General features: G+C 39.8%; 1 protein-coding gene across 4 annotated transcripts in view; it reads right to left on the bottom strand.

The window, feature by feature from the left end:
• PCSK5 (proprotein convertase subtilisin/kexin type 5) overlaps positions 1 to 20,688 on the bottom strand; it is a 466,549-nt gene that overhangs the window by 323,989 nt on the left and 121,872 nt on the right. For all 4 annotated transcript variants that reach the window (XM_053575543.1, XM_053575548.1, XM_053575551.1 and 1 more), the window contains exons 4-5: positions 12,819 to 12,962; positions 10,373 to 10,449 (exon numbers count right to left, since the gene is read on the bottom strand). In XM_053575543.1, coding sequence (XP_053431518.1) covers positions 10,373 to 10,449; positions 12,819 to 12,962 — 221 coding nt within the window. The remainder of the gene's footprint in view (positions 1 to 10,372; positions 10,450 to 12,818; positions 12,963 to 20,688) is intronic.

Below are 20,688 nucleotides of genomic sequence, written 5' to 3'. Positions count from 1 at the left end.
AGTGAAATTGGTGTTGTTTCTTTTCCTACTTGTTGTGGGATGTGGTTCCAGCATTACAAGGCCTCTTCCTGCAGAGGGCTGAGCAAGTTAATATAAAATCAGCTTAAAGAGCTGGGTGCTCAGGCCTGTAATCCCAGTGCTTTGGGAGGCTAAGCAGAGAGGTTCCCCAGAGATCAGGAGTTCAAAATCAGCCTGGGAAACGCAAACTTTGTCTTTACAAAAAAAATAAGAAAAAACAGCCAGGCACAGCAGTGTGACCCTATAGTCCCACTTTTGGGGAGCCCGAGGAGGAAGGATCCCTTGAGCCCAGGCATTTGAGTCTGATTGTGCCACTGCACTCTAGCCGGGGTGATAGAGAAGAGGGATCCTGTCGCAAAAAAATAAAAAAATAATAATAAAATCACCCTATGGAAGAATTAAGCCACAGCTACTGTGGCATCTCTGTTACGGGGAAAACTTCGGTTACCATGAAGGGCCCTCGACTGTGCCATGAATGGTGTCCTTCAAAGTGTGGGTGATAAGCCAATGGCATGGTGGTTAGTGGAGCTGCATCTGAGTTCGTTTCTCACTTTGGACACTACTTTTGTCTCTTTTCGACTTAAAATACAACAAAGTCAAGTCCCCTGATTCTTTTGATCTCTTCAAACTCCAGTTCCCCTGAGATTCTCCACTGTCCAAACTGCCTGATTACTCCTTAAGTGACAAGTGGGCAAGTAAGAGACAGAAAATAATACAAAGGTATTTTTGTTTCCAATATAGCAATCAACTACTTCCCCCTCCTTTGGAAAGCGTGAAAGGGACTTGTCAGTCCTTTAGAAAGAAAAAAGTGGGCGGTGCCTGTGGCTCAGTCGGTAAGGCGCCGGCCCCATATACCGAGGGTGGCGGGTTCAAGTCCGGCCCCGGCCAAACTGCAACCAAAAAATAGCCGGGCGTTGTGGCGGGCGCCTGTAGTCCCAGCTACTCGGGAGGCTGAGGCAAGAGAATCCCTTAAGCCCAGGAGTTGGAGGTTGCTATGAGCTGTGTGAGGCCACGGCACTCTACTGAGGGCCATAAAGTGAGACTCTGTCTCTACAAAAATAAATAAATAAATAAAAAATAGAAAGAAAAAAGTAATAAAATAAATTTTATGAAATTGTCTGACATCCAATAAAATCAACAACCCAGGTCACAAAACTGCTGATCAATGGGAATTCAAATCCAATCACCTCGTATAAACTATAATGAACTGGGGCCAGACTGTGGCATCCAGCCAGACAAATGTGTGCTTCTTTCTCTGTGGGATGACAACAGAATACTCAAGCATGTGGGAAGATCAGGGTATCAGGAAGGTGGAAAAGGAAAGGGCTATCAGATAACCTGATACATGGAGGGCTAGAGGGATGGAGAGAAAAGAAGAGTCTATATTTGGTAACTGGAACAGGCAAGGGGTGGGGAGATAATCCTAGGAGAATGAAAGGCAAGAATCCCGACCAAGAACAAAAAGGTCATACAACATTTTTAACAATCAGCTAATCTCAGCCCGGGATGGGATGTGGCCACAAGGTATTGTATCTGCAATTCATGCAAATTCAAATGCACTTACTAGCATATGTAAATAATATGCAATTATTTGGTGTGTGGATATCTAAAAATAGGAAGACGACGATGTAAACTCTCCTAATAAAGGTCAGTCTTTTCTAAAATTCATGAGATGGCAGTTTGCAATGACAACGGAGAAAGAGGGAATTCAGGAGAATCTACAGGAAAATCACAAGTAGTCTACTGCTCTTCTCAATTCCTTGGAGCTATTGTAGGTGTTTTATACACAAAAGGACTCGCCATAATTTCCCAAAGTAGGATTCAACCTCAAGATCCTATCCTCTTCTTAGGGTCAGAGGAGGTTTTTGATTCCCATGGGCTCTTTTTAGGCTCCTATGAAGAGTCTTTCTTTCACAGCCACATTTCCAGAGCACAAAGGTTGTCACTTAAATGCAAAAACATGGAAAAAGTGTCTCTTGCTTTGCATGATTCCAACCTCACAGAGTGTGCATCTCCAAGTAGAGAAATGGGAAAACTAACCACCTTCCCCCTGAGAATCCAACTAAAACTTTATCTTTTACTTATCACCTCTAATAATAATATTAATAACATCTTTATCTGTGGCACTTTAGTTTCCAAAACACTTTTGTTACATTATGACTAGCTGGTACCCGTTAATGTTTAATTTAATAAAAAAGCTCTAGTAGAAATGCTTGAAAATGGAGAGATTTAAGCTCCAGCTTCCCCATGACAATCTCCAAGGCTCTCAAAGCTGGAGCCTTCCCTTTCCTATGTTTCGGTGTTTTTTGTCTCTCCATAAAGCTTTCCTTGTCTTACTTATGTCTGGTATTGAGTCTCTGAAAGTGATGGTAGTGGACTCCTTGCTCCGAATAAATAGTTTCTGGGCTTTTTGGGTGCCTTTCATTTACTTACACAGAACAAATACCACTGTGGAGTCAGATTTATATAATCATCTGTTGTAATAAATAATTTTTGTTATTTGTTTAGAGTCACGTGGACATACAGCATTAGTAATCTCTGCAAAGCAAGCCCCTCTCCATGGACAGAGCCCGGAGTACAGTTTGGTAAGGCCAGGTTACCAAGTGTTAACTGAGTGTACCGCTGCAGCTCTCTGGAGATTACAGAGCCTGTGCTCAATGCAGGAGTTAATTTCTCATCTACTTGACCACAGATTAATTTAGCTCCACAGGTAAGTGGATGGTGCGGGAACAAAAGAACTCCAATTCTGACTCTGCCATTCAGTGACTTTAGGCACATGGTTTAACTTCTCTAGACTTTCTCTCTCTCAGCATGGGTTTTTGTGAACACTAAATAAGGCAACATGCAGATGTGCTAATCTGATGAGCAGTGGCTTACATTGCATTCAAATACAGTCAAATAGCAACCCCACAGATATATGGATTTTTTGTGGGGGGTGGTTGATTTTTTATTTTAAACAGGAACATGGTGATACTGGTGTGGTAAGGAAGGTTCTAGAAGGATGCTTCTTGGAGGTCACAGATGCAGTAAATAAAAAGGCTGGGGCTGGTACCCAGGTTTCCCCTAAAAGCAGAACAGTATTTTACCATATAATCTTGTCTTCTTGGAGACCTATTTTATGATAACCAATCAAATACTTATTATGTCCTAATCGAAAGGACATATTTCCTGACTTTACACCTTTCTTTTAATACCCTACAGACCCATTGTTATCCACATTTTATTAAAGATTATAGTTAAAATACATAACTACCACTAATATTAAACATATGCACACACTGGAGTGCTTATCCTAGGTGTACTGAAACAAGAAGCTTCTACTGCAATTAAATGAGTTACTACGACATAAAAATGATAACCTCTTTCAGCTCATAAAAACAAAATTCTAACTCGGAAGGCATATGATATAGATAGTAGGGTAATAAATATCTACATAATATCTGTAAATCTGAGTTTAATTATTTATTCATCATGCTTTTTCTCTGATAACGTATAGAGAGTGAAATAAATAAACGGGACTCTTTTTCTCCTTGTTCAGCATCAAACGTGAGTGTCCACTGGCTGATAGATTTGAAGGTTCTTGGATGCCTTTTTAAACACTTGGTAATAACACAAAAAATAACACCGTTATGGGTGGTGCCTGTGGCTCAAAGGACTAGGGCGCTGGCCCCATATGCCGAAGGTGGCGGGTTCAAACCCAGCCCCGGCCAGAAACTACAAATAAAATAAAATAAAATAACACCATTACCATTGACATCTCAAGGTATTCAGCCTCTAAATTTCATATATTTCTAGACAGAAGAGAGTAAGAAAAAAATATAAGGACCCAACAGGAGGCTAGAGGAGAAGATTAAAAGAGAAAGATAAATAAATAAACCTGTCTGGAAAACCTACTCAAATGCTTAATCCATTATTTAAAAAGGATACTTATCTTTTTCCCTTACTGCAATTTCCATCTGCGTTAGAGGCCCCAGGAATTCTTGAGTTTGTTTTTTGAATAAGAAATTTAAATTCAAAAAAATCATCAATTATTCATGTCAATAATACACTGGGTTAGCATAAATTATACCCAAATCTCATTTTAACCTATAACATCAATCAGACCCTCTATCAAAACTGTTACTGGGAGCCAAGATACAAAGTTCTCAAATCCCGAAGAAAAACACACTAAAATTGGCAAAGGGAAAAACAAAAATGTCTAGAAGTTGCATTTTCACGATTATGAGTCTTGGAATAATTAGTGTATTGTTTAATAAAGATGAATGGTTAGCATTTTCTATATTCATTCAGCTTTCCTTAAAGAATAAACAGCCATTTGGATAATTCCCACAAAGTCAGTTATTTTTATTCTCAGAGGTATCCGGACATTTGTCCTTTTACTCTACCTAAGATACTGTACCTAAGGTATGACAAACATACCTGTGTCAGCCAAGGAGCCTATCAGGAAACACTGAACTCTTTTATAACAGGTAACATACAACAAAATTATTCAAGGGACTCTTAGAAGAAGCAGGCAGAATTGGGAGAAAACAACAGGGAATAGTGTAGTATTCTGGCCTAGAGATACTCGGAAACTCTTGGAGACTTGGGGAGGATGTGGTTACTGATTATCTAGAAAGGACACCTGTTAGGAGGTCACTCTTATGGCCAGCTGAAAGGAGTTATGATCTTTAGAAATGTAACTAACATCTGAAGATCACAGCAAGAAGGGAGCAGAGAATAAACACCCTGTCACTCTCTTGAATCCTTCTGACCTTCTACCTGAAGCTTCCCTGGCCAAACCAATTGGGAAGCCAGAGGGCAAGGTGGACCATTTATGTAGTCCCTAAAGGTCAGCTCTCTAGGGTTCTCTCTGACTTCTCATAGAGCAAGGCAGAAGGTTTAAAAAAATCCACACAAAGGCCCACAGTATGTATCAGCATTTAATAGGTCATCTATTTCAATTGGGTACATTTTGCTCATTCATCTCAACCAGTCAAAGTCAGCACTCTTGTATTTATTCTGATTAAGACAAAATGAACATTTGATAGCCAACACTACACTGAAAATCAACTTCGCTGTATCCATTTTTCTTCTTTTTTTTTTTTAGAGACAGAGTCTCACTTTGTCGCCCTTGGTATAGTGCTGTGGCATCACAGCTCACAGCAACCTCCAGCTCTTGGGCTTAAGCGATTCTCTTGTCTCAGCCTCCCAAGTATCTGGGACTACAGGCTCCTGCCACAACACCCAGCAATTTTTTGGTTGTAGTTGTCATTGTTGTTTGGTGGGCCTGGGCTGGATTCAAACCTGCCACACTCGGTATATGGGGCTGGCACCCTACCCACTGAGCCACAGGCGCCGCCCCAATGCTTGCAGTATCCATTCTTGCCTTTCTATTCCTACCTTGGTAAATTTGACCCCAACTACAATAGGAAAAGAAAGAAATAATATGGATGAAAGAAATGATAGTTCATAGGTACTGGGAAAAATGATAGGAGGGGTATCCAGCTCAGTTCAGGGAGGGTGAGATTAGGCATTGCCCAGAAAGTGACATGTATCGGAGATAGAGGAGGGACTCTCTGAGTGCAGACAGTGAAAAGGTGAACAGCTGGGACATGTCAGAAAATTCCACAAGTCCTGTAGGGCTGATGAGTGAAGTAGGAGGAGGAGGAGTTGGCCGCACAAAGCAGAACAGACTTCATAATGAGGGAGGGGCTGGGTTAGAGAGAATTTTGTATTTTTCACATATGTCAAGACATTAAAGGACTTTAATGGTCTTATTTTGATTCAAAAATAACACTCAGGCAGCAGGATGGGGGGGAGACCAGAGACAAGGAACCCATTTAGAAGATTCTTACAAAAATGTAGTTGAGAGATGGGGAATAAACTAACATAATGGCTAGTGTGGGTGGCTGGGGGAAATGTGTGTAAGGCTTTGAGGGCTATTAAAGAGGAGATATTAAATGATAAGAACTGCCAGGACATGAAGACTAGTGGTTATTGAGACAAAATGGAAGGGAAGGCTGCCTTCTGATGTGAAGGAAGCCTATGCCTATTGTACTGCAACTTTTCATGTGGAAGCCACTTCCCAGAACCTACAAGAACCTAACTAAGATGTTACTTAGTTCAGTGTATTGTACCACGAACGCACCTGCATGGAAATGAATTTGTTGCATATTCTTTCATGAACATAGAATCCATGGCTGATAGTAAGATCTGAGTGTTTGTGTCCCTCCAAAATTCATGTGCTGAAATCTAACTTCCAAGATGTTGGTATAAAAGGGTAGGACTTTGGGTGGTAAAAAGGTCATGAAGGTGGATCCCTCGTGAATGGGATTAATGCGCTCATAAAAGAGGACTGAGTGAGCTTGTATGCCCCTTCTACCACATGAAGAAACAGAAAGAAGGATGCCATCTATGAGGAAAGAGTCCTCATCACACAACAAATCTGCCAGTGCCTTGATCTTGGACTTCCCGGCCTCCAGAATGAGTGTTAAATTTTGATTATTTATAAATTATCCAGTCTAAGGTATTTTGTTACAGTAGCCTGAACTAAGGTAACTATATATGAAAAGTATCAGCTATTTTTCACAATTGCTTTTTTTGTATACATTAAGCCTCTGGTAATGCACATTTGTAGTCAACATGACACCAATTCATTTGATAATCATGGATCACGCAACAACTATGTAGTAGTATACTGTAGATGCTATTTTGTAAAAGTATTAGAGAAAAAATATAGAAAATATTTAGAAAAACAAATCAACCTCTGATAAAGATCCTAATTTTCTTTGGTAAATTTGTCTGATCTACTGATCTATAGGATAACTTTATCTTAATATATTTGGCTAAATCCTTGGTGTGAAGAAAAAAAGGTGGGTTTTTTGCTTCCATTGAGTTAATATATTTCCCTTAGAACCAGAAAATGCTGAATATATCCCACTGCTTTGCTTTGGAACACTATGTCCCACCAACAGCCCTCATCTACACAAATGAGAAAGATTCTTGGTTTGGTTTCTGCCACACGGCAAGATTCTTAAAGCCAGAATTAAGGTGTAAAAGGAGACTAAAGGATCTGCAGATGTGTACTTCCATCCGCCCTGGTTAAATTTTCCTCGAAAGAAAGATAAGAAACAAAATGAAAAATCCATTTGTTTTAGACAATGAACAATAGACAATAGACAACCCCTTTAACCCAGGGGTTCATTTATTTTGGAAAGAAATTAGATTCTGGGCTCATATACCACATGTTCAGAATACAATGCCGGGGTCTCATCTACAAAACGTTGCTATGACTTTTCAGCAGAGAACATTTCATGGGAAGCAACCTAGGGAAGGGATGTGCTAAGTCAGACATCAATAATTCATTTATCAGAAATAGGAGTAGCGATATTAAATGCCAGCAGACTGTTTCATTTGTAGGGAGGTACTTTCTATTTTAAGTCTAGAATAATGCAGTTGGCTTCATTTGGAAGCTAATAGGAATGGAGGCAAAGCTGAATCAAAGGACAGGTTTTTATGGTCCCCTCTAATAATGCTATTACTTTTGCTTCAGTTATTTATGTCTGACACACCACCATTTGGGAACTGGGAAAAGTGACAAGAAAGGGATTTTTATAACTTTGGTACTTCAGAGGTGATTTTCTTCCTTTCTAAACTTTGGCACTAGGAATGTAATCATGCAAGTCTAAGAGAGGTGATTTGCATAAAGTTTGGAGGGTACATTCTCTGTGAGTACTAAAAACCTTCCTGGAGTTAGTTACTTACTAAGTTATTTTCCAATTCAATGCATTAGTAATCCATAACACAGGTGGATATAAAGTTCACGAGTTAACTATTTTAAATCACACATGAACTTTATGTTCACCCCGTGTATTATTTCATCATTGTATCCCACAAGCATTTAGTACAGAACCATTCCCATTGCAGAGACTCAATGAATACTTTGTTAAGTGAATGAACAAACACAGCCAAGTATGAAATCATTCCAAATATGCTCTGAAGCCTACTGGTCTGATTGTGCAATGAGGAGGCATTGGCATATGCCTCAATTTCTTTATTCTGACAAGGATTAGAAATTTTTCTCCTCCACTATCTTATATCAAATTCAAAAACTCATGCTCCATCCAAGGAGATGAGAAAATGAAATTAAGAAAAAGCAGACTTATGATAGACTAAATGAGTCATAGTTCCCAGCCCCCAAAGAAGCAAAAAACCTAGAGAAATAAACAGACTTTCAAGTCTTAACTTAGATTTGAAATGTTCACATGCATACATATTTTGAGATAATTATAACTTTTTAACTGATTATTTATCAAGAATTGGCTATATGAACAGAACACATAATTATGAGTACAATAATAACAGCTTTAATTATCTAGCACCTAAAATACAGTCAGCTTGGTATTTTACACATCTTATTGCTAATCCTTAGGAAAGTAGTATTGTGCCCATTTTAGAGATTAAAAAAAGGACCAATGCCCAAAGTAGTTAGACCCAAAGACCATAAAGCTAATCAAAGAAAACCCAGGACTGAAAGTCAACTCTTCTAAACTATAAATCCATTCATTTCCTAATGCTATGTGACTTCCATCAGAATAGAATTACCTACCTATGGATTCGTTCTTAAAGACAGACCCACCTATCATATCTACCCCTACAGTCTAATAAGCAGAGACGATATTTTAATTCTAAATGCTTAAATACATGCTCTTGGTCAGCCAAGAAAAAAAATCAGGCAAAACTACTGAACGGGGGGTAACGGTATGTCTATAACCCAGGGCACTCTGACTTCTATCAAACAGAGGTGGGAGTGCCGGGTTCTACCCAGGAAAATGCCATAGTTCACCTTCAAGACTGCAAACCTGAGCATACATCTAGAAATGAACAATGTCTATGTCCTCCAACAATCAAACCCCCAGAGTACTCAATGAACCATGGCCAGTGCTTAGAGGGGTCAAAACAGGACACACCAGAATACCCCAGAAGGAGCATGACCACAGTGATTCTTCTTGAACAAAGGTCTTTGGAAACAGCCAAGTTTAAAAGGAATCCTCACAAAGAATTTAGTTTTAAAAGGGTGGTTTAAAGAAAGCATCAAAGCCAATACTCAAATAATTGTCTTTCCATGTAGACATTATAATCTAGACAACAGCAACGAGGTCTCAAAGAAAACCACGCAGTTTAAGTTAGGTCCTTTTCTTTTTTTGTTTGGAAGTTCTGGGGAATTCTACCTATAGTGATTTATTTTGTTAATGCTTTTCATCACTGAATCTGATCTAGAATATGAGCTTGGTTGTTAATACTAATGAATAGCATATTTCTATAGTGACTTTGTTAAGCCTTCTTTGTAGATGATAAAAGGAAAACACGCATGTGCAGTCAACAGTTTTCTAGGTCATATGGTTTCACCTAAATGTAGTGACTTCCTTAATCAAATAATAGTAGTTGAGAAATTTTTCCCTAAAGAGAAAAACAGACTGGAAATAGCACTTAATAAATGGGCTGAATAGTTCTCTTCTCAGCTTCTGTGATCCCAACTTAAAACACGTAAATAAAATTTCAAATGAAAGTAACTAAATCACAGCGTTCTCCTGGGGAGCTTTGCAGTAGAAGGGGAAAAAGTTAACTAATGTGATATAGAGACTAGAAATATCGACTACTCTTTTAAGGAATCTGGGTCACTGTAAGCATGAAAAACTATTCCCCCATTCCCACTTAGTTGCTAAGGAATGTTAAAATAGTCCATGTTATCAGATGGATGTGTGTTTTCATTTTTGTTCACTAAAACTACAGTAACTGCAAAGGGTAATTGTGGTTAAATAGGTTTCTGTGCCTCCTGACTGGGGGGTGGGTATAACAAAATAATGTGTTTTGCAAATGACAATAATTTTTCTAGGTATTTCTGGTAGTATTAGTGGAAAGCACAATCACTACAGAACAGAGAAGGGCAAAGAATAAGTAAAATAAGAAATCCCCCGGCAGTAACCTCAAATGTAGTATTCAATTTGATTGGTTGAACTTAACAGAATAAAATAACTCTTTTAGGAGAAGCTTTGTTTTGCCTTTTCCTTTAACACCCCTATCTCCCTTTAGCCACAGACCAATTATCACAGGATGAGCAATATCCCCTACTTCTAGCCTCAAACCTGAAAACTTGGAAGCTTTTCCCTAGGGCGTTCTGTGCAACCCTTCACACTATGTGGACCATCCCTTTTTCTTACTCAAAAGCTTCAATAGAAAGATGTTTATTTATCTTGGAACAAATTAGGGATAATTTGTTACGAAGGATTTTGAAGAAAATACTTCCCTCAGTATGAGCAGAAAACAAAGCTCCTTGCCAGCCACACGCCAGCCACCCTCACTTGGGCCTTACTTGTTCTCATTGCTTGCATCATAACGAGGCATTGGGTCCAAGTCATTCCCATTCACGTCGCAACTTGCTAGAGCATCCTATGGCCACAGGGGAGAGAGCAAGAGAAAGAAAACGGGCATTCGTTAATTAGCCATTGACCCACAGGCTCATGCATTTTTAAACACATTTCTGCAAGAAAGTAATTAGGTTAACTAATACGCTCACGGTTCGGTGGTGTCAGGATGCCTTAGGGAGGGACTGCTTGTTGGGTAATAATTAGTGCGGTATTTCTCCCCTTAAGGTGAAGAAGTATTCCACATAGATCAACAAAGTCCCAGTCCATTCTTGCCAGAACTTTTTCCTCTCATACTTACGATGACTCAGTACATGAAATGATTTCTTGAACTTGCAACTTCCTTATCATAATATACATATTTTACAAGACAAGCATCACTCATGTATCGCTGGCAAGCCAATTAAAAATCAATATTAGATATTTATTAGGTGAGGTATCTTGGGACCTCCATTAGGCAATGCTTGCCTGGTCTCAGATATTGTGTCTATTATAAAAGAGCCTGAATTCAGGATCTTTTACTAATACCCATGCCTCTTGGACCAACCAAAATGGTAACCAAGGTTTTCCCATGCTGAAGTTTCAAAATAAAGAAACTATCTTCAGAACCATAGGTGGATTTGTCTGTTTGCTTTTTGAAATGATTGCAAAAAATCTCCAAAAAGAAAAAAAAATTACTGGGATGTTATGATCATTCAAGTTTATATATTTGTAGACAGCCTAACTGAAGATGCTTTGAATTTTCTCAGGGTTTATGATTATTCTTAATTTCAATGTTAAGAAAAGTAAATATTGTCTTGTTTTTCTGCCTTTCTCAAAGGCTCTTGTTTCTGAAAATAATTTCTTTTCTTTTTTTATTAAGTCATAAATATATAAATCATGTATACATTAATGTATTTATGGGGTACAATGTGCTGATTTTATATACAATTTGGAATGCTTACATCAAACTGGTTAATATAGCCTTCATCTCACTTACTTAATTATTGTGTTAAGACATTTATACTCTACACTTAGTAGATCTGACACGTATCCTTGCAATATGCACCATAGGTGAAACGGTGAAAATAATTTCTGATACATACAGCCTGACATGTTTGGGAGAATTAAGCAAAATACACATTATATATGAAGGTGGGAAGTTCCCGCTTACTCTGTACAGAGGGGGCTCTGCAGGCCTCCTTAGTGGCCATCAGAGCATGAAGGTGTCAGATAGTGTAAATAGTGTCCAGTGTAACTTACTCATTTTTCTTACACCGAAACAGAGACCCCAAACAGGTTAATTTCTGACCTGTTTTGGCACAGAAGAAACCAAGACTGTAACTCAGACCTTTCAGCCCACTGAGCCTCGGGTTCTATTCCCCATTGGCTCCAACATAAGGAAAACTGAGAGGGCACCAGTAAATTATGCGGGAAATTCTGCTGAATTTCTTTTTCTTCCAAAGGGGAGAAAATGATAAAGGGAAAGATGGCAATCACTGTTACATGAAGCTGTTTGTATTTAATCCAATCCATTTGTGTGCAGCGGCAAGCAACAGCACTCACTGAGAAACCTCTCTGCAAGTGACAAGAAAGACATCTCACCGGGGATAAAGCAGCCGCAGTTCCTGTTTTTATATCTGACCCTGGATAATTCACTTCAGTCTACAGGCTTCAGTTTTCTTCTCTTACCAAATAAGAAGACTAAACTGAAGTTCCCTTTTAGCTTCAAAACTCTACGCTGTGAAGAGCCAAGTTTACCTGAGTGCACTTGGACGCAGCTACTCAACTGTTTCGCTCATCTAAGAACTAAATGAATTTGGAGTCCCTTCTGAAGAAAGGGAATTGACTTGATAACCACACACTACTGGGAAGCCGGTCATTACTGCCCTTTATAAAGAAAGAAGAGGCTGAGAGGGAAGGAGATGAGAAGAGTAACTTGAGAAAAGTTCTCAGTGCTTTTTTCTTTGTAAAAGAAATAAAAAGTGTTGCCTGACTGGTTGGATGAACTGTTGAGATAAGCAGATGTTGTTGGTGGCAGATGGTGTCAGCGGTGGGGTTCTGCTACCTTATTGCTTTCTTTTGGTGGGTCAGAGTATCAAAGGCATTTGAAAGTTGAAAGTGTTATCTTATGCTTTCTGTATTCCAAGAGCTTATCTTGTACAAGAAAGGAGCAAAACACAGAGACTACAGGATGTAGCTGCATTTTTTTTAGTAGCTATCCACCTTATTGATAATCTTTTTTTTTGTCTTTGCAGTTTTTGGCTGGGGCTGGGTTTGAACCTGCCACCTCCAGCATATGGGGCCGGCGCCCTACTCCTTTGAGCCACAGGCACCACCCCCTTATTGATAATCTTAACATGACTTCCTCTGCTTCCCAGGAGGAAAGACATTCTGAGCACAACCAACACTCACATAGTTCTGCATCAGATCCGGATGGGTTCTTTCGATGCCATCGTCCAAGATGGTGACCACAATGTTCTTTCCCGTGTAGCCTCTTTTCCAGGCTCCTTCGATATTCATGTCTGATTGGCAGGGATGCGTATTGTCACTGCAGTGCTAAAGGAACAAGAAGACATCACAAGATTTCTCAATAGTGAGAAGAGGGGAAAATTACCTATTTCTTAAAATAATACATGAAATTAATAACAAGTAGTGGACTGCCCAGTAAAGTAGAAGCATGGATTTCATGACAATAGGAAGGAAAGATGTACAGAGCAAGGGAAGTAGCAATCTCTGCCACCAGCTCTGACCTGTTCTGACACCACACATCCCTTGGAAAGTATACCACAACAGCAGAATAATGGACAAATCATTTCATTGTTAGCATGTATTAATGACACACAAACAGGCATCTGAAAAAAAAAAGAATTATTAAAAAAAAAAAGAGAGAGAATATTTCACTTATCGGGTGGCACCCATAGCTCAGTGGATAGGGCACCGGCCACATACACCCACACTGGTGGGTTTGAACCCAGCCCAGGCCAGCTAAACAACAACAACTGCAACAAAAAATAGCTGGGCATTATGATGGGCACCTGTAGTCCCAGGTACTTGGGAGGTCAAGGCAAGAGAATCTCTGAAGCTCAAGAGTTTGAGGTTGCTGTGAGCTGTGACGCTAGCGCAGTCTACTGAGGGTGACATAGTGACACTGTCTCAAAACAAACAACAACAAAAAAGACTATTTCATTTATCCAAAGTGGGTAACTGAAAAACATATACATTATAATTTCTTAACTAGGCAACTAGAAGCCAATTCACCTACAAATGGAACTAACTCAGGAAGCTTTTGTTCATTCAGCTGGACTTGTGCAACTATGAGGAACCTACAAAGAAAATATAACCTGCAAGAAAATATAACATATTCTCCAAATTTCTTTCACTAAACTAACAGTGGCTATTGTACCGTCATTTGTAGGCAGTAGACAAACTCACTCAGCGCTACTTTCAGAAGGGAAAGGGGGGGATGGTGCAAAGTCCAGAAGGGTAACCCACACAGGAACATGTGAGTGAGGGCTTCAAAGGCAGGCTGTAAAACAGAATTCTAGCTCATTATGGGTAGTATATTCATTGTGCATTGCCAACAGCAAACATACTGAAAAATGGATTAAGCCAGCAGCTTTTCCTGATATAATTTACTAGCATTTGTCCAACCCACACAACTGTTCCTTTAATGTCCATCTCTTTGAAATATCCCTGAGTGATGTTGTTTTCTAGGTTCTTAGGACTCATTAGAGGAACAAATGAAAGAGACATGCTGCTACCTAACCCCACAGACACACCAGCCACCCCAGTGTCTCCCCATTCTCTACTCTCTCTCCTCCTGCTTTGCTAACACAGTTCATCCCCTCGGGAGTAGGAGAGAGTGTCCAGCTTTAGGTGCTCTAAGTAGAATGGAGATCCCACTCCACTGATTCACTGAACACATCCTTTACCGAGCATCTGCTATGTGCTGAAGTCTGGCAGTAAGCAAGGCCAGTGAGGTCCCTGTGCGTCCCTATGGGGAAACAGAAAATTAAGGAACAAATAAACATGACCCTTCAGAATGCTCCCTTGTGTTTACAGTTTTGTTTTTTTTTTAATTTTTTGAGTCAGAGTCTCACTCCGTCACCCTGGTTAGAGTGCCATGGCATCATCATTGCTCACAGTAAAGCTCAGTCTCTTGGACACAATCAAGAGAGCCTCCTGCTTTAGCCCCCTGAGTAGCTGGGAGTACAGGTGCCTGCCATGGCACCCAGATAATTTTTCTATTTTTCGTAGAGACCAGGTCTCAGACTGGTCTCGAACTCCTGAGCTTAGGAATCCACCCACCTCAGCCCCCCAGAGTGTTAGGCTGAGCCTGGCTGCTCCTTGTGTTTTAAAGGAGTTAAAAAGAATGATATCATGGTGCATGCTGATGGGCCCGGGTTCCCTAGGGTAGGTGAACTGGTCAGAAGAAAGACTTCAGTCTCTGAAAAAGTGAAATGTGAGCTGGGACATAACTGAGGAGAAAGAGCGGGTCTGCCCAAGAGCCTAGGACCAAGTGTCCTTGGGAGGGACAAAGCAAATGCAAAGAATCTAAGGTGGAAAAGAGATTAGCACATCAGAGAAAGAGAAAGCAGATGGGTATGGCTAAAGCTTAGTGAGGGAGGGATGGAATGGCACAGGAGGCATCAGATTAGAAGAGGAGGCAAGGTCAGATCATTCATAGCTCTGTGGGCCACAGCTGGGCTGGCATTCCAAATGCATCCTACACAGAAGCTCCTTTCTTTCCAAACCTTATCCCTCGAAATCAGAGGCTAATTAGTAACAGATACCTCTAATGCCTCCTGATATGCATTTCTTAATTAATTTATTCCTCATATAAGATTTCTTTTTGTTAAATGTTATAAATAAATTCAAGCAGTTTTAAGGATTCATTCTAAGAAAGGGTAAACCCATGTTTTCACAATGCACAATACAATTTCATAAAGAACAGGGGCTTACCCCTTTTCATGAACATTTCCATCTTTTTCCCACTTTCTTGACTTCTCCCAGCACTTGAAGCCCTGCCCACATATTCTTTGCTGATCCAAATCCACGATCCCTGCTTCCTCCAGGTTTTAGGGCACAGCCCTGGACCTTGTGGACAGGGCTTTCTTCAGCCTACTCATTTTTTCCCCTTTCCCTGAACTCAGAAACACAAACACACACACATATACTCTCTTCTACACAATTCAACCCCTACCCAGTGAGTTCTGCTGAGCTATTGTTGACTATTGAACCACTTCTATCCCCTGAACATAAGCCCCTATCATAACATTCATTAAACTAAATCTAACCTAGGATTTCAGAAATCTTAGCCACAAATGAGGCGCATATCCTCCAATTTATTTCTACAATGCTTCCTGCTCTGACTTCTGCAACACTCAGACCAGTGAATGCCTGGTTCACAGAGATAATAATGAAAAAAATAGTATAGATTTCCAAAATGCCTACATTTTTCAGAAGTCTCATTTGACCAAAGATCTGGGCTTCTCCTCATCAAATATTTTAATTTAACACAAAGCAACTTTGACAGGTTTTTATTTCATTTTCTTTTCAAAACCTGCCGTGGCCACCTGCGGTATCGATTGTGACATGAAGTAATGTTAATGTGGCCAAGAGGTGGGCCGGAGGAAGGAAACACGCAGGAAATGGGTAACCCACAAATGGGATAACCGTCCTGGAGTAGAGGGATGCTGCCTGAAATTGTAATTATGAAAATTGAAGAAAACCAGCTGTCTATGGAAAACATATGTGTTAAAAGCGAAGCAGCTAGGTTTCTTCATTCCACCTCTGCTTCTGCTGAATCTGACTTTGCCATTAAACCTTCTTGTACCATCATTTTTCTTTATATCCGCCACCATCGTAGGAGGTGAAGGACAGGAAATATTCACTTGATGCTTTCATCTGGATGAATAATGATGAAAGCCTGGTGTGTCCCTTGCAAATGAGTGATAAGGTCAGAGGCCACTTCAATCAGAACCCTAAATTCTGAATGTGAACCTTAGATGTTTTTAATCCATTTCAAATGTTCCAGACTGCTGGACATGTTTCTAATGTAGTTGTTTCCTGTACCCAAGGTAGCCAGAGCATCCAAACAACGGAAAATACTGAAGACACTCAACCTTGACCAAGGATGAAAGTAAGTTCATTATTTCCTTAACTGTCTGATTGAAGTAATCTTTAAACAAGGCTTTATTTACTTTCCAGAATTCTATGTTACAGCAGCACCTAAAGGCAAAGGGGTCAGGGAGCAACCATGACGCCTTCATATGTGGTCACCCACGATGAAAAGATGTCGCCAGAACTGGAACTAAAGACAAGTCACTGGAATTGCGTTACCACACAGGCAGCCCACAGTTAGGTGTTCACAAAAGGGGCCAAGCAGAACCTTCCAGCATATTTGAAGCTCTTGAAAACTACATACACAATATAGACATGAAAGATATTTACAGTAAATGTATATACCCTCAGTTCTGAATAATACACTTCATTCCTACACATAGATGATTAAGTATTTAAAAACAACACTGGACACACAAAACAGAAAATATCCTGTGGAAACAATGGTTACCATCAAGGTCTCCCACTTTCTTATTCATAAAAGCTTTTATTCGTTTTAAGAATGAAAGTTTAAAGAGAATGCTCCTGTGGGTTCAAAATATGGCCTATTCCATAACAGGGTGATGAGCTATTCTGCTTCTAAGCCACTGAGTGTGTCCATATTTTTGTGTTCATAAACCTATCACAGTGCTTGCTCAGTGACAGAATGCTTTATACCCAGAACACCTTTGTTATGTCTTCACTATCATTTTTTTCAGGCTTGGCAGGGGCAGTGGAGATCAATGTTGTTCTTAAACTTCTCTACATTCTAAGGGTCTCAAATGAACTACCATTTTATATGCTGTCAATAACACTGAAACTACTGTAGAACCACCCAAGGGACTGTAACACACTGGTCAACAGAGGGAGATGGTCAACATAAGGAACTAGACCCACTTCACTGATACGTACATGTGGTGCGTGTCTGGTCAATGAAAATCAGCTCAACTACGGAGGTGGTCAATGTAGGGAGATGGTCAACTATGGAGGCTCTACTGAGTGTTGTTCATTATTATTGATACAGTGGCTCATAACACTTCATCTCTAACTACACAATGTTATTAAAAAAAAACAGAATTAACTATGCAAAAATGAGTTTTAGAGACAGATGAAATACATCTACTCAACTAAGTATAGATATACTTGCAATTCTTCATAAAATCTGGACCTTAGGAGTTGTTAGAAATTGAAAAAAAATAGAACTGGTATTTCCTTAAGTGAAAACATACCACAGCCAACCATTGTACTGAATACCTTATGTGAAATAGCGACATTTCAGACTTAGAACAACCATTTTTGAGAGGTACTTTTATAATTTGCTTTTAACAAAAATGAGGCTGAATCAGACTCAATAACCATTCACAGTTCAAATAGCTGGTCAATAGCAGAATCAGAATTCAAACCCAAGCACTCTGACACCAGAACAAAGTCTAGGAAACCCTTGAGTTAAAAACTAAAACAGAAAGGGCTTAGAGGAGGGTCAAGCACAAGGAAATTCAGGTAAGGGTAGATAAGGGGTAGATAAGAGTGGATACTTGGAGAACAGTTCCAGTAAAGAAACTCAAATAACAGAAATCACACTGCCCTTAGCACTGTGATTAGTACCTTCAAGGGATAAGGTAAAATATAGCTCAGACTGTAAAGATCTAATTTTTCCTTATTCCATTGACTTTCAATAACAGGGAGCTCACTTCTTTATTAAATAGGCAATGATGCACTGGTAAACGGGTTCTTAAAAAACATAGTCCCTATTTGTAGGGTTTACCAAATTCCATGAGCAAATATTTGTATCGTGGCCAATTTTAAACTACCACGATCACAAAATTCCTGATTGTGCAATGATAAGCTTCCACTAACTGTGAGAAGGCAGATCATGTCAGGATGCCTTAGGGAGGGTCCGCTTGTTGGGTAATAATCAGGCAGATAATAATTCCATTACGATTTCAGCAGGCCATTGGAAACAGCCCACCATTCGTGGCTCCATTTCTGAAGAAGTCATGGGAGCCAATGGGTCTGATGTCTGCTTCTCAGTACTTGGAAACTAACCTAAGCTTAATTTCTCTCCTTTGCAGTTTCAGACAATAATTTCATTCCCTCGTGCATTTATTTAGAGAAGACTTTCTTTACCTTTCTTTCTCAAGGCTACTTTAAAAAAACTAGACTTTGGACCTTTGTGAGGAAGGCCATAAGCTGATTTCAAATTCTTCTTGGGGTATGTTAAGTACAGATTCTGTGCCTCCAAAACTGAAAGTGCCTTTATAGATTCTTGAAAACTTAAATGAAGCTAGATTAAGTCCTAAAATGTATTTACTACTGTATGCGTCAATTTGGTTGACTTCAAAACTTGGTTATCACACACACACACAATGCCCTGGCCAAAACAGATCCACTGTCCAATTATTCAGAGGATGGTTACTCAATATGTAAATTATCCATAAATTCCATAAAAGCCTGTTTTGTTTTAACATCACCAATCTCAGCACAGTAGCAAAAGATGCAGCAAGACAAATCAGTCAGGAGAGAGTCTGAACTCCATCTCCTCTACTTTCCAGTTGTATGATTTTGTCAAGTCACCTAAATTCTTAAAGCCTTATCTGTAGTTTAAACACTGAGAATTGCTGTGAAGACTAAAGAAGATTAAGTAGGTAACATCCAGCTGGGCTGCTGTTGTTATAATCATGTTGTTTTTGATGATACCACACTAATAGGAAGTATCAGTGCTCCTAATAGTTTGGGGAAGAACACTTTAATTTTTAAAAAGGAGAGATTAGTTTACAATAATCAGATGACACTTTTCCTCATTATCTGGAGAGGAGGGTGAGGCAAACTTGAAAGGCAATTATAAAGACAGCTGTGATGACCTAAATATTTTATATTTGGGGCCTTGGGCCTAGGCTGGGAGAGTTAGACTGGGGGATGAGCTATACAAAGAGAAAAAAAAAATACCGTTCCAGTGGGTTTTGGTCAAATGTTTTGGTCTCCTATTAATATCCTATTTTATTCCACACCTTCATGCCGATATTCCAACTCTGCTAGAACCATGGTTCCTATATATATATATATATATATTTTTTTTTTTTTTTTTTGTAGAGACAGAGTCTCACTTTACTGCTCTTAGTAGAGTGCCGTGGCTTCACACGGCTCACAGCAACCTCCAGCTCTTGGGCTTATGTGATTCTCTTGCCTCAGCCTCCCGAGCAGCTGGGACTACAGGCGCCCGCCACAACGCCCAGCTATTTTTTGGTTGCAGTTCGGCCGGGGCTGGGTTTGAACCCGCCACCCTCGGTATATGGGGCCGGCGCCCTACTCACTGAGCCACGGGCGCCGCCCCATGGTTCCTATTTACTGTAACTTAGTTCCGACACTAAGTTATTTCTCAGCTACAAACTTTTATAGGAGCCTCACAAAACGCCAAAGAAATCTCAGAAAGTAGTAGATAAGAAGGGATGAGGCACAAGACATGCCTATAGAGAGGAAAACAGAATAATTCCGTCCCCAAATTCTACCCATAACGTAGGATTAAGAAATCAAAGCAGGCAGGCAAGTATACCCGGGCGGTCCTTGGTCTTTGTAAAATGGATAACATTCTTCATTTGTACATTTTTGTGATCTTCTTTGAAACTTTCCAAACCTAACCCGTCACCAATTAGAAACTTTTAGCCTGGAGAATACTTAGACTGTTAAGAATACTTAACAAAACAAAAACCAATAAACCAATGAATGCATCTTCTGTCTTCCTTAAGGAGTCTTTCCATGTCTCATTTTAGTGCTTGGAGAATTGGTAGTACCAGCGGTGGTGCTAACAGGTAACCAGCATCTCTAAAATTTAGTGAGCATTTCTGTGGCACTGAAAAAAAGCTGACCTTTAATATGTACAGCCCTTTGCACCTGTCAGAACTCACACCAATTTCAAACATTTCAGGTCCAAAAACTGAGTCACGTTTACAAACCTAGATCTGAAACCAGACTCTTCATCTCCATTGTCATGGAGGGCAAGTGGGGATTAAGAGGATGTGGCTCCATTTTGGTAAAGGTATTAAAAAAAAAAAAATCAGAGACTGGAGCCAGGTGTGGTGGCTCATGCCTGTAATCCTAGGGGTCTGGGAGGCCCAGGTAGGTGATTGCTTAAGCTCAGGAGTTCCAGCCCAGCCTGAGCAAGAGGGAGACCCCGTCTCTACTA

The sequence above is a fragment of the Nycticebus coucang genome, chromosome 2 (genome assembly GCF_027406575.1).
Source record: "Nycticebus coucang isolate mNycCou1 chromosome 2, mNycCou1.pri, whole genome shotgun sequence".
In the NCBI taxonomy this organism is placed as follows: domain Eukaryota; kingdom Metazoa; phylum Chordata; class Mammalia; order Primates; family Lorisidae; genus Nycticebus; species Nycticebus coucang.
Note: the sequence above shows the minus strand (reverse complement) of the source record. Positions and strands in the feature narration are given on the sequence as shown.